This window comes from Pelobates fuscus, chromosome 12, assembly GCF_036172605.1.
Source record: "Pelobates fuscus isolate aPelFus1 chromosome 12, aPelFus1.pri, whole genome shotgun sequence".
NCBI classification, from domain to species: domain Eukaryota; kingdom Metazoa; phylum Chordata; class Amphibia; order Anura; family Pelobatidae; genus Pelobates; species Pelobates fuscus.
In genome coordinates, this window is record NC_086328.1 from 92,044,527 (window position 1) to 92,058,455 (window position 13,929).

The 13,929-nt window shown below is 47.4% G+C and overlaps 1 protein-coding gene across 1 annotated transcript in view; it reads right to left on the minus strand.

Annotated features, from left to right (window-relative positions):
• Positions 1-7,714: 7,714 nt before the first annotated feature.
• Positions 7,715-13,929, minus strand: part of LOC134579091 (sulfotransferase 1 family member D1-like) — a 59,719-nt gene continuing 53,504 nt past the window's right edge. Inside the window, exon 8 of the mRNA XM_063438254.1 lies at positions 7,715-8,093. Coding sequence (XP_063294324.1) covers positions 7,981-8,093 — 113 coding nt within the window. The 3' untranslated portion in view covers positions 7,715-7,980. The remainder of the gene's footprint in view (positions 8,094-13,929) is intronic.

Below are 13,929 nucleotides of genomic sequence, written 5' to 3' on the forward strand. Positions count from 1 at the left end.
TCCATACCTTCAAAGTGTGCCATGTGTATATGGACATGTCTTTCCCATCCGCTGCCTCCCGGCCCCAGGGTAGTCCGGAGAGCGGTCTGCCCACTTCTGCCTCCTCTACTGTTTTCCAGAGCTTCCCGACGGTATCCTTTGACCACTCCACGATCCGCAGTAGGTGCGCCGCGACGTAGTATTGGTAGAAGTCTGGGAGGGCTATTCCCCCCCTGTTTTTGGGGCGAGTTAGTGTGGTGAATTTCAATCTAGGTCTACCCCCGTTCCATACGTATTTGGTCATCTCCGATCTAAGGGACCCGAAGAATGTCTTTTGGATCGCTATGGGGATGGCCTGGAGGAGGTAGAGGAGACGTGGGAGGAAGTTCATTTTCAGGACCTGGACTCTTCCCAGCCAGGAGATGTGTGGGAAGGACCATTCTCGCATGTCTCTTTGGAATGATTGTAGTGTGGTCGTGAAATTTTCTTTGTACAAGTCCTCACTATGTCTTGTCAGCCATATCCCTAAGTACCTAATTTTGTGTTCGGCCCATTGGTATGGGAAGCTGTTTCGTAGGGGCTCTGTTTGTGTGGCATTTAAACTGACGTTGAGAATGAATGATTTCCCGTGGTTGATTTTTAGATTTGATATGTTCCCGAATTCCCTTAGTTCTTTCTGCAGGTTTGGAAGGGAGATCTCGGGTTTGGTCACCACAAAGAGCATGTCGTCCGCGTACGCGGCGACCTTGTGGTGCACTTGCCCTGTTTCCACTCCGGTGATGTCTGTGTTGTGTCTAATGTGTGAGAGGAACGGTTCTAGTGCTAGAACAAATAAGAGCGGGGAGAGGGGGCAACCCTGTCTCGTGCCGTTGTGTATGGTGAAGGTCTCCGTGGGTGCTCCATTAACTATTACCTGGGCTGTCGGTTCCCGGTAAAGTTCCTCTATCCACCTTCTCAGGTGAGGTCCTAGTCCTGCGTGGGCCAGCACTTCGAAGAGGTATACCCAACAGACCCTATCGAAGGCCTTCTCTGCGTCAGTTGACAGGAGAAGAAGGCCTTCCCTCTTACCTGTACTACCGTGCATGAGGGTAAGCGCTCTGATGGTATTGTCGCGGGCCTCACGTCCCGCCACAAACCCTACCTGGTCCGGGTGGACCAGCGATGGGACATGTTTTGTGAGCCGTGTGGCCAGGATCTTGGCCAGTAGCTTGATGTCGCAATTGATGAGCGATATGGGCCTATAGTTACTACATTGTTCCCTGTCTTTACCGTCTTTGGGGATTATGGAGATATGCGCCGCTAGGGCTTGTTTAGGGATATTGTGTCCCTCTCTGACTGCATTAAAGGCTTCTACCATTGGTTGGTATAAGTCTTCAGCATAGGTCTTGTAGTATTTGGTCGGTAGGCCATCCGGCCCTGGGCTTTTACCTGTCTTGGTTTGCTTAATTGCCATCGCTAGTTCCTCTGTCGTGATAGGCATGTCTATCATGTCTGCTATGTCTGGGTCCAAGGTCGGCAGTGGGTGTTCAGTTAGGTATTTCCTGATCGCTTCGTGCAGGCGGGCTTTCGCCTTTTGAGTATGTGGTTGTGGCAGCGTGTACAGGTCCGAGTAATATGTGCGGATGGTGTTTTGTATGTCTTTCGGGAGATGGTGTAATTTCCCTTGTTTGTCTCGAATCTTGTCAATGTAAGTGTGTTGTCTCTGTTTTTTTAGCATCGCAGCTAGGAGCTTGCCGCTTTTGTTTCCCTGTTGTGCAAAGAGGGCCTTATGTCTTATTGCTTCTCTGTGGTGTTTGGTGTGTAGTAGGGTGGCGAGCTCTCTCCTTAGTTGAAGAAGTCGTGATTGGTGTGTGTTGTCAGGTGTTAGTTTGTTTTGTTCGTCAATCTTGTGGATATTGGACAGTAGGTCGTTTAACCGTGCCTCGGTCCGTTTCTTTAGTAGTGCCCCCTGTTGTATGTAGTGTCCCCTTATCACGCTTTTGTGCGCTTCCCAACGGATTGTCGGGGAGGTCTGTTCGGCCGTGTTGAGTGTGAGGTATTCTTTTATTTTCTCGCCTATGAAGCCCGAGATCTCCTGGTTAGCTAGGAGGTACTCATTGAGTCTCCATTTCGGGTTTGTGGGACGGTAAAGTGGTGATGTCAGGGTCAGTAATACTGGGGCGTGGTCCGACCAAGTGGCCCCACCGATTGTGACTGTAGTCACCAGGGGAAGGTCGTGGTGCGTGGTATAGACATGGTCTATCCGAGAGTAGGAGTTATGCGGTTGGGAATAGAAAGTGAAGTTCCTTTCATCTGGGTGGTGGGCTCTCCAGCAGTCAACTAGGCGTTGGCTACGGAGAAGGGATTTGATGTGTTGTAGGTGTTGTGTGGGGACATGGGAGACGCCCGATGAAGTGTCCCATGCCGGTTCTAGAGCTATATTAAAGTCCCCCCCTAGAATGAGAGTCCCTGCCGTGAAGTGTTGGAGCTTGCGTAATGTCTGTTTGAGAAAGCGCGCTTGTTGTTTGTTTGGTGCATAGATGCTTGCGAACGTGTATTGGTGTCCCGCAATTGTCCCTTTGAGGAACAGGTATCGACCTTCGTCGTCGGTCATGCATCCCCCCTCCTGGAACGGCAGCCTTTTGTGAAGGAGTATCGCTGTCCCCCTGGCTTTACCGCCATGGTAGTCGCTGTAATACCCTTGGCTATAGTGATGGTTTGTTAGTTTGGGTCTTGCCCCTTTTTTGAAATGGGTTTCCTGAATCATGACTATTGAGGCCCTGTGTCTGTGGAAGTCTCGTAGGGCCCCCGTCCTCTTTTCCGGTTTGTTCAGTCCTTTAGCATTTATTGTGAGGACACGTAGTTGGTCGGGAGTCAGCGTCATGTCGTGTGGTCGGTCCGTGTCCGGACGGGTTTAAGGGGGGTGTCTCCGTCCGAGGTCTCTGTCTGTCGGGTAGGCACGTCGAGTCTCGGGTGTGTCGGGGAGGGTACGGTCAGAGGAGTGGGTGTTAGGGTGGGGATGGAGGTGGTATGGGGGTTCGGGTGGAAGGGTGAGTGGTGGAGGAGTGAAAGTGCCTCCGGGAGTCTCGTCACTACCTAATGACGATGAGGTATAGGCGTCGGTGAGCCTCACTCCACCGCACCTCCAGAGGTGTCAGTGGGCGGTTCGTTACCTGGTTGGCGCCTCCCTGTAGGGCGTCGGTTGGGCGTCCGGTGTGTCGAGTCGGTGTCCCTGTGGCGCGTCGGGTCACGTGGCTTCCCTATGTGGCTCGTCTTTGTTCGTTTGATATGTGCGTTTCTGTCGTCCCCGCCTCGGGGTGTAGTGGCCTTAAGGCCTGTATGGGTGCGTGTCGTTGAGTGCCTTAAGTCAGCGTGTGGCTGGTCTGTCATTTGTAATAAGGTCGCATTAATATAGCAGTGGTATAACAGGTTACGTATCACAACAGGTGAAAACAGGTCTAAACAGTTCTAAACAGTTTGTAAACTTCACTAGATCGTGTACATTTCGCCCCCCCCCTCCCCCAAAACCCACACAATTCCCCCACCCGGTGATTGAACGTAACAAGGCCGTCTGGGTCAGGTAGTGCTCGAGGTTCTGGGCCTCTCTATCCCGTGTCGTGAGCGGCACCCCCGACTGGGTCTATGCGTGTGGAAGGTTGGGACCGAATTATGGGTGTCTGAGACCCAGGGCGGTTTTAGTAGGGAAGCAGTACGGGTGTTTTGGCTATGCTAAGAGGATGATCACCAGGGTGCATGCCCTTTGTTGGCCCCGTCCCCTTCCCACATTCATAAAGCAGATATTCTTGCAATCCCCCCTTCTGGGTCTTCCGTATCACCCGTCTACTCATCGTCTGCTCTACAGAGTTTGGTCGTTTGTTCCTCCCCTCCCAGGTGTGCCCCACCAGCGGAGCCCCCCGCCTGCTCCCCGAGGTTCGTCACAGGTCGGGCGGGCTCCGGCGGTGGGGCCCAGCCGGGATACGGGGCCGCCCTGTGTTATGCCATCTAAGGTTGGATAAGTTTGCGAGCTTGTTCTCTTCCCAATAGTGGCCCTCCCCAGTTGGACCCTGTTGTCCCTGACTATTCAGCTAAGTGGTGGAATCTGGAGTCCGGAGCAATGTCCTGGTATCGCATTGTCCTTTATACTCTGCGGGCAGAACATGTCCGCCTGTGTCTCTAGTTCCCTGTGGCCCTGTAAGTTCTGAGTGTCTATCGCCCGTTGGGCTGTATACTTGCGTTTCAGACGTGCGGGGTATCTTTAGTCTCTTGAAGCGGGGGTGGGCGATTGTGAGCTTGGTTGCGGTCGGTCTCCCGTGGGATCCGGAGGTGGAGGGTTGCGGTTGTCTTCTTATGCGTTGGCTCCCGAGGGACGAGTGGCCTGTTGCCTCGTCCTCCGGGTTCTGGGAGGTTGCTGTGCCTGGCGGTGTGTCTCAGGAGCAAAGTTATAGAAGGCCATTGGGTCCGGCCAAGTCATGTGTAGTGGGGGTAGTTGTAGTTCCTTCATGAGGTCCCCTAGATCTTCTTCTTTCCTCGCCGTGAGAGGGCCAGTCGGTGTGGCGATTTGAAGTCCTGTTGGGAAGTTCCAGCGGTATCTGATCCGGTTGGCCTGTAGCACGTGTGTGAGTGGGCGCATGGCCCGCCTGTACGCCAATGTTGCCGGCGATAAATCAGGGTATAGCTGTATGTCGTGGCCATTATGTGAGACTTGTTTCTTGTCCCTAGCGCTTCTCAGGATGTCTTCCTTTTCTTGAAAGTGGTGTAGGCAGCAGATAACATCCCTAGGGGGGGAATCTGGAGGTCCCCTAGGTCGGAGGGCTCTGTGGGCCCTGACAAAGATGATGGGCGTCTCGGTTGGCCTCTGCAGGAGGGAGTTAAATATTTCAGTTAGGGTGTCACGTATTGGGGCAGTTTGGTCTAGATCTTCTGGAAGGCCCCTAATTCTTATGTTTTGCCGCCTCCCTCTGTTATCCAGGTCTTCAACGTGGAGGGCCATTTGGCGGATTTGGGCTGCTTGCTTCTGTATGATATCTGCGGCTGTATTTTGCGCTGCCACTACTTGGTCACACTCTGCCTCCAGTTTGTTTAGCTTGTGATGGATTCCCTGTATGTCTTCTCTTAGGGCTTGAAGTTCACCCTTTAAGGAGTTATGTAGTGCCGTGTTGGCCTCTTTTAAGTCGGCTTTAGTGGGTAAGCTGCTGATTAGTGCTACCCAGTCTGGCTGGAACTGGGCCTGGGGTGGATTAATTCCGGGCTGTACCTGTTGTGAGTGTTCGCCCTGCGGTGAGGACGGGCGTGGTAGGCCCGAGGCTTCTGCGCCGCTGGAGGCCTGTGCGGTGTGGTCGGCCGGGGTAGTAAGGTATTGGCGCATACCTGCCGGTTGAGAGTTCCTCGGTGTGCCGGTGGTTGAGGCAGCCTGCTGTTGCTTGGTGTTTTTCCCCATTTTTCCAATGTTTAGTGCTTGTTTAGCGGGTTTTAGCTGTGAGCCTGGTGGGAGCCCTCGTTTCACGCCGCCATCTCGTCCGGCGTCCAGGCCACGCCCCCGGATCACTTTTATTTTATACTTTTCTGATTTTGAATTGTTTTACACAATTCATAGGGAGTATTTTGGAAGGATATATAAACGTATTATATAGGACTTGCACTCAATTCTTTACACTTTTTATTGTAACATTTTTCTCACTAAATTTTTGTTTACATTCTACTTTTATCTGACCAACTGCTGCTCAACCTAACTTGCCGACTGCTGCAGTTTTTCACAGACCAATCACTTAAATCACTGCAATCACATGCACTTCAAAGCAGCAGCAGGCAGCCCTAAGTGAAGGTATAAGAGACTTGGAACATTTAATGTAAGTTTTAAATGCTGATGGTGGACTGCAGGGGAGTGAGAATGTTGTGGAAATATAATATTTTAAAGTGTACAATGGTGTATTGGTAACTTAATAAAAAAACAAACAGGCTTTGCCTGAATCTGAGGAATTAGATATCTTGCTTCCTGTTTGTCAGCTTTGCCCTGGTGTAACAGGGACTTGGTCTCAGATTCCTTTGTGTACTTAACCCCTTAAGGACACGTGACATGTCATGATTGCCTTTTATTCCAGAAGTTTGGTCCTTAAGGGGTTAAAGGGAGATGCACAGAGAACACAAAGCACACAAAAACCCCACAGCAAATATTTATCCAGACTCCTATGCAGTTATTTAAAGGGCTCTGTCACTTCTCAGCTTTTTAAAAAGATATAGAGGGTTATTCAATTAACACAGAATGTTGTCCAGATGGACAAAGTACGTTGAAACTTTGCAACAATTTGTAACAAACTGATACATACTGATCAAGGGACACTGTAGTCACCAGAACAACTACAGCTTATTGAATTTGTTCTGGTGATTAGAATCATTCCCTTCAGGCTTTTTGCTGAAAAGGCAGTGTTTAAATTACAGCCTAGTGATACCTTCACTGGCCACGCCTCAGATGGCTGTTAGAGATCCTTCCTGGGTCATGGCTGCCTAAAATGCATCCAAACATTCAGTGTCTCCCCCCTCTGCATGCAGACACTGAACTTTCCTCATAGAGATTCATTGATTCAATTCATCTCTATGAGGAGATGCTGATTGGCCAGGGCTGTGTTTGAATCATGCTGGCTCTGCCCCTGATCTGCCTCTTTGTCAGTCTCAGCCAATCTTGAATACAGCTTGAATACAGTAAGATTTTGCTATATTTATGGAGGCATGAGGGGCCCAGGGGGGCTAAATGGTGGTGTTAACACTATAGGGTCAGGAATACAGGTTTGTGTTCCTGACCCTATAGTGATCCTTTCAGTGTCTGGATTTAAATCAGTGCTATCATTTCCAAACCTTTTAGAAAGTATATGATTTGCAATATCCACAAAACACACATTTATCAAAATTCTTGACCGAATACTTCTGGGCGGAAGCCCATGCACAAATTAGGATTCATTTACTTCTTGCATTTTGTTATTTGCTTGCTTCCAGTAATTTTAATCTGGCCTTTTTGGGGGCTGAAGAAAATAAGCATTAAAAGACTTTGTTAGTACAATTTTGTTTATTTTACTCATTTTACTCATATTAGTTTTCTTAGAGTGAGAGGGGGTAAGTTGGGCTAATTTAAGATGGGGTGGCTAGTTGCTTGGGGACCCTTAGTCACCCAAGAGGGGGTAGACAATGCCATTAATTGTAGGGGGTGGACAATGGCATCTTCACCCCCCTCGTATTATTATTTAGAGTCCCCACCTGCCACCCATGGGTGATGGCTGGAGTAGGGAACAGTTTCTCTAAAAGTGATTTTATTTTTACTTTGCAGGGTTAAGGGCACAACTTCACCCAAACCACTCAATTTAATGAAATCAAGTGGTCTAGGTGCCTATATTGTCAATTTAAGACAAAGTAAGGGCAGCTTTGTCTTATAGGCAAGCCTGAAGTTGACAAAAGTAAAGTAAAGCAAAAGTAAACCAGTAAATACCTTATAATTATACTAGTGATTTTTTACTTTCGCTTCAATGTTTCTGATGTACATTTATCATAGAGTTCAGCCAGCCTTTAGAACAAGGGTTAGCTATCATTGTGATATACCCTCATGATTTACTATTATTTATCATTAGCTACCCACAAGGCGACATAGGTGGTTCCTAGGGCCCAGGCTAGGCCTGAGGCTCTGGCTCTATCTGTGAGGGGGCCCACCCAATCCGATACATCTTCCCCCCCCCCCCCCCCCCCCACACACACACACACACACACACACACAAGCAACATTCAGAAATTTAAAAATTGATTTGCTGCAAAGAAATTGTATTAAAACATCTTTTAAAATTAGCTTTACCCAGTTTGTAAACCAACAACTTTAACAATTATCCCCCTTTTAAACTATGATTTGAATGCATTTGAAATAAATAATGGCCATATTATTATTATTATTATTATTATTATTATTATTATAGTAATAATGTTGTTATATTAGTTCTTGGATGGCTAAAATCAAGCAATAAAGCATCTTAAATGTTCATATGGTTTTTATATTTCCATTCTAAAATGCAGATTTGTTCCTGACATTTTTTCCTTGTAATCCTCATCAAAAATTTCATTCTGGGAAGCGGTGAAATGATTCTTCCAGTCACCGACTATGCCTGTATAAATAAAAGCAGATATACATTGAATTATATTTATTTCATTTTATTTTTTCTTTACTCAATAAACATTTTATTTACTGTAGAATTCAGGGGTTCCCAACCCAGCCCACAAGTACGTCCTACCATTCCAGGATTTAGGGATTACCCTGTTGTGTCAAAAGTGTTTTTTTTTTCTTTTCTTTTTCTAAAAACAACTGGGTAATCCCTAAATCCTGGACTGGTTGTGGGTACTTGAGGACTGGGTTGGAAACCACTGCTGTAGATGAACTTGGAGAGGGGTTAATGGGCTACGTAGACACCCCACAGACCTGAATGAGATGCTCTGGATTGGAGCATCGTTAGTAAATATTTCAAGTAAATTGTTTGCATTTTAAGACATTATCCACTTCAGATTGTAAACGTGTTTGGGCAGGGTCATCTTCACCTACTGTTTTCATAAGTCATACATGTTTTGCTAGAATTAAATGTTTGCCTTGTTTGTTTATATATATATATATATATATATATATATATATATATATATATATATATATATATATATATATATATATATATAGATGTACCGAACTGTTCGCTGGCGAATAGTTCCTGGCGAACATAGTGTGTTCGCGTTCGCCACGGTGGGCGAACACATGCGCGGTTCGATCCGCCCCCTATTCGTCATCATTGAGTAAACTTTGACCCTGTGCCTGACGGTCAGCAGACACATTCCAGCAAATTAGCAGCAGACCCTCCCTTCCAGACCCTCCCACCTCCTGTACAGCATCCATTTTAGATTCATTCTGAAGCTGCATTCTTAGATAGAGGAGGGAAAGTGTAGCTGCTGCTCATTTGATAGGGAAATTGATAACTAGGCTAGGGTATTCAGTGTCCACTACAGTCCTGAAGGACTCATCTGATCTCTGCTGTAAGGACAGCACCCCAAAAAGCCCATTTTAGGGCTAGAACATCAGTCTGCTTTTTCTTCTTTTTTTTTTCTGTGTAATGTAATTGCAGTTGCCTGCCTGCCAGCTTCTGTGTCAGGCTCACAGTGGATACTGTGCCCACTTGCCCAGTGCCACCACTCATATCTGGTGTCACAATGGCTTAAGCTTGCATTTAAAAACAAAAAATTGTTTTCACTGTAATAGATTGAATAGCAGTTAGTTGTCTGCCAGCTTCTGTGTCAGGCTCACAGTGGATACTGTGCCCACTTGCCCAGTGCCACCACTCATATCTGGTGTCACAATAGCTTAAGCTTGCATTTAAAAACAAAAAAATCTTTTTCACTGTAATAGATTGAATAGCAGTTAGTTGTCTGCCAGCTTCTGTGTCAGGCTCACAGTGGATACTGTGCCCACTTGCCCAGTGCCACCACTCATATCTGGTGTCACAATAGCTTAAGTTTGCATTTAAAAACAAAAAAATCTTTTTCACTGTAATAGATTGAATAGCAGTTAGTTGTCTGCCAGCTTCTGTGTCAGGCTCACAGTGGATACTGTGCCCACTTGCCCAGTGCCACCACTCTATCTGGTGGCACAATAGCTTAAGCTTGCATTTAAAAACACATTTTTTTTTACTGTAATAGATTGAATAGCAGTTAGTTGTCTGCAAGCGTCTGGGTGTCAGGCCTTCAGCGTGTACTCTGCCAAACTCTGCAAGTGCACTTTGCCACTCATATCTGGTGTCACAATAGCGTGCCTTTAAAAAGCAAAAAAGTTTTTCACTGTAAGCTAATAGCAGTCAGTGTCCTTCAAGTGGGTGTCAGGCCTTCAGCGTGCACTTTGCCACTCATATCTGGTGTCACTATAGCGTGCCTTTAAAAAGCAAAAAAGTTTTTCACTGTAAGCTAATAGCAGTCAGTGTACTTCAAGTGGGTGTCAGGATTTCAGCGTCTACTCTGCCAACCTCTGCAAGTGCACTTTGCCACTCATATCTGGTGTCACTATAGCGTGCCTTTAAAGAGCAAAAAAGTTTTTCACTGTAAGCTAATAGCAGTCAGTGTACTTCAAGTGGGTGTCAGGCCTTCAGCGTCTACTCTGCCAACCTCTGCAAGTGCACTTTGCCACTCATATCTGGTGTCAATATAGCGTGCCTTTAAAAAGCATAAAAGTTTTTCACTGTAAGCTAATAGCAGTCAGTGTACTTCAAGTGGGTGTCAGGCCTTCAGCGTGTACTCTGCCAACCTCTGCAAGTGCACTTTGCCACTCATATCTGGTGTCACTATAGCATGCCTTTAAAAAGCAAAAAAGTTTTTCACTGTAAGCTAATAGCAGTCAGTGTCCTTCAAGCGGGTGTCAGGCCTTCAGCGTGCACTTTGCCACTCATATCTGGTGTCACAATAGCGTGCCTTTAAAAAGCAAAAAAGTTTTTCACTGTAAGCTAATAGCAGTCAGTGTACTTCAAGTGGGTGTCAGGCCTTCAGTGTGTACTCTGCCAACCTCTGCAAGTGCACTTTGCCACTCATATCTGGTGTCACTATAGCGTTCCTTTAAAAAGCAAAAAAGTTTTTCACTGTAAGCTAATAGCAGTCAGTGTCCTTCAAGCGGGTGTCAGGCCTTCAGCGTGTACTCTGCCAACCTCTGCAAGTGCACTTTGCCACTCATATCTGGTGTCACTATAGCGTTCCTTTAAAAAGCAAAAAAGTTTTTCACTGTAAGCTAATAGCAGTCAGTGTCCTTCAAGTGGGTGTCAGGCCTTCAGCGTGTACTCTGCCAACCTCTGCAAGTGCACTTTGCCACTCATATCTGGTGTCACTATAGCGTGCCTTTAAAAAGCAAAAAAGTTGGGGCGGGGCCGGGCCGGGCAAGTCACTGCAGCTCCTGGGGAACTTGACAAATATTGGGTAAAAACCCATCATAATCGGCTTGGGACCCCCTGGAGGGGCAAGATACCTGGCCCTGGAGTGTCCCGGTGTAGCTGGAACACCTGATATCAGGTGGACTGGGTCCTGGAGAGATGCTCCGGGGCTGGGGAGACTGAGGCCTACCCGGGAGGAGAGTGGGGCGGACGGCCGCTGCCTCGCTTCCCGCCCCGGCAACTACTGAGAACCACGACTTAACCAGGGTCCCCGGCCCCGCTTACCCCCCCTTTGGGCCGGCGGGGGTTATCCCGGCCCCCACCGGGCAGGCAACATCTTGGCAGTGCTCCCAGGCAACTCACCGCCGACAGCCACCATGCGGCCCTCACAACATGGGGGACTGCAATGAAGAAGGCGCGCTGTGAGGGAACTTTTATAACACAAGGCCTGAGCTGTAACCTCCCAAAGCATTTCAAGGTAACCACGATGGGGCAGCGACGGAGACCTGCGGTTCTGCTGGCTACTCAGGCCGTGAGCAGACTTACTCACCAGCGGAGGACCCAGCATGGACTTACACTGAGCATACCTCACCGGAGCTCCTTACAATCCAAACCGCGAACCAACATTTTAACAGTGCCCGGAAAGGTCGCCCCCAAACGAATACCCCACTACAGAGTTGCCCACACCTGGTTCCTGCGCCCACAAAGCAGCATGCCCGCACTCACAACCGCAGACATGTTGATCTGCAGTGGGCTCCAGAAACGTAAGGCACTTAGTGGTGCCCTATGAGGACTCTCTATGTGCTGGAAAAGAGGACACTGACCGACACCATTCCTGCTGCCACAGCGACGGGTACCCCAGCTCCTTATGGCAGATGGCAATTACAGCGGGAGTTGCTGGACATGTTGCTGACAGCCGTCATAACAGAAACCCAGGCTGTGGGTACCATTAAACAGACATGCCTGCTACTGGTACTATAACTGAGGCTACAGTATATAAAGGTCTTAGCGCCCTGATTAGTGCAGATCATAACCTAATATGCCATAATCTGCCTGGTGGCCTAACTTTAACTTGAGTAAGCGTCTGTAGACAAGCTGTTTTGTTTTTATGAGTATATGCCTAAACGTTGTGTACCGTATTCACTTGTTTAATTAACCTTATTATATATATATCCTGCCTGCATAACTCATCTAGCTATATAACTAAATAATGCTGTACATCATCTTATTAGAAAGCGACGTTAACATAAAAATGTGCAAGTACAAACGTAAAAAATAATGCACTGCTTAACTGCCATAAATGTAAAACCAATGTGATATGTTTATGCTTACGAACGCTATTGTGGCAGAGTAAGCGGTTATGTCTATGCATGCACTCAAAAATAAAGAATTAAAAAAAAAAGAAAAAAGTTTTTCACTGTTATAGATTGAATAGCAGTTAGTTGTCTTCAAGCGGGTGTCAGGCCTACAGCGTGTACTCTGACAACCTCTTCCAGTGCACATTGCCACTCATATCTCGTCGCTTGCACGCATAGTACCACTAATCCCCCCAAAAAAATGACAGGCAAAGGCAGGCCACCCCGCAGGGGCCATCGTGGTCGTGGTGCTGTGATTCCCTTTGGCCCTAGAATAATGCCCAGTTTTCAGAGACCACTGTGACAGATCCATCTGTATAGACTAGTATTGCTGGTTCGTTTGCCTTTATTTTCGCTGGATTTCCTGTCCGTATGCCCCTGTTCGTGTGATTCTGGAATACCGATTGAAACTACAGAACAGACGGCCACCCAGGAGAGGAGTGTGCTGCTGGTTAACCTCTTGGCCCCAATTAGAACGTTGTGGTTAACCGCAGACACCTCTCCATTCCATTCATACGGGTGGTCGTCGTTCGTATGCCGACCACGAGGCGGTGGCCATTTTGGGACACGAGGAAGATCAGCGGTGTTCAGTGTCGATCCTATGGAACTAAAAACGGACACTTTATCTACCGAACACCGCTGGAAGCTGCCGCCCGCCTTCTATTTCATCGAGGCGTACAAACACCGGTCAGTTCAGGAGTTTTATAACATTCGTATGGACTTTACCCAGATAGCCGTCCCATAGAGTCATTCGTATACCGAAGGACTTGTGAAAGACTTTGACTCCATGGCGATTGAACTAGGTACATTGGATCTGAGCGCTATTCGGTAGAAATATGCACTCAGATCCAGGCTATCTGGGGATACGTTATACGAACCATATTTATTCGGTATTTCTTAATTTATGTATTTTAATGTATTTTTCTTACTGTATTTTAAAATGTCGATTGTCTCTATCCTTGGAGTTAATTAGGTTTCTTCCCAATTATCTCCGGGATAGAGAAGAAGGATTTATGGGTAAGATGGGAAGGGCTTATGTTGAAGCCACTGCGATTGGCTACTGTTAAATATGTTTTACAGTCTTCCACAAGGTCCCCTAGGGGAGTGTCCACCTTGTGGAGACCTGCATAAATACCGGGCAGGTAGCCCCCATTAAACACATTCCTGTTTGACCCTCAAGACGGAGCTTGGTCTCGTTTGTGGGGGAGAATTATTATTGGGACAGCGCTTTCGTTATTTCTAGCTGTAGAAGAATTTGCTGATCGGGAGTTGCTGCGTTCGTATTCTCCGTTCGGGAGTTTGACGATCGGCTGGATGAAATCTGTATTTCTGGAAAAGGGGATTATTTACTAAACGGCGGCTTCATCTATCTGGCGGTGAGTGTCGTAACAGCCACGTAACCTGAACTTGAAAAGTTCTGAGGACATAGTTGACTGGCTAACACAGGACACTCAATCTTCTACAGCTTCCGCTCGGAACCTTGACGCACCATCCTCCTCCAGCTTAGCTTCGGGCACCTCTCAAGATACCACTCACCCGCCTGCCGCCACCACCAACACTAGCACCACAGCCGCTTCACTTGGTATGTCAGAGGAGTTAATTACACATCCGTTTGAAGAAATGAGTGATGAGCAACCATTATTGCCAGAGGATGTAGATAACAGGGATATGTCTCAGGCAGGCAGCATTACACACATGGA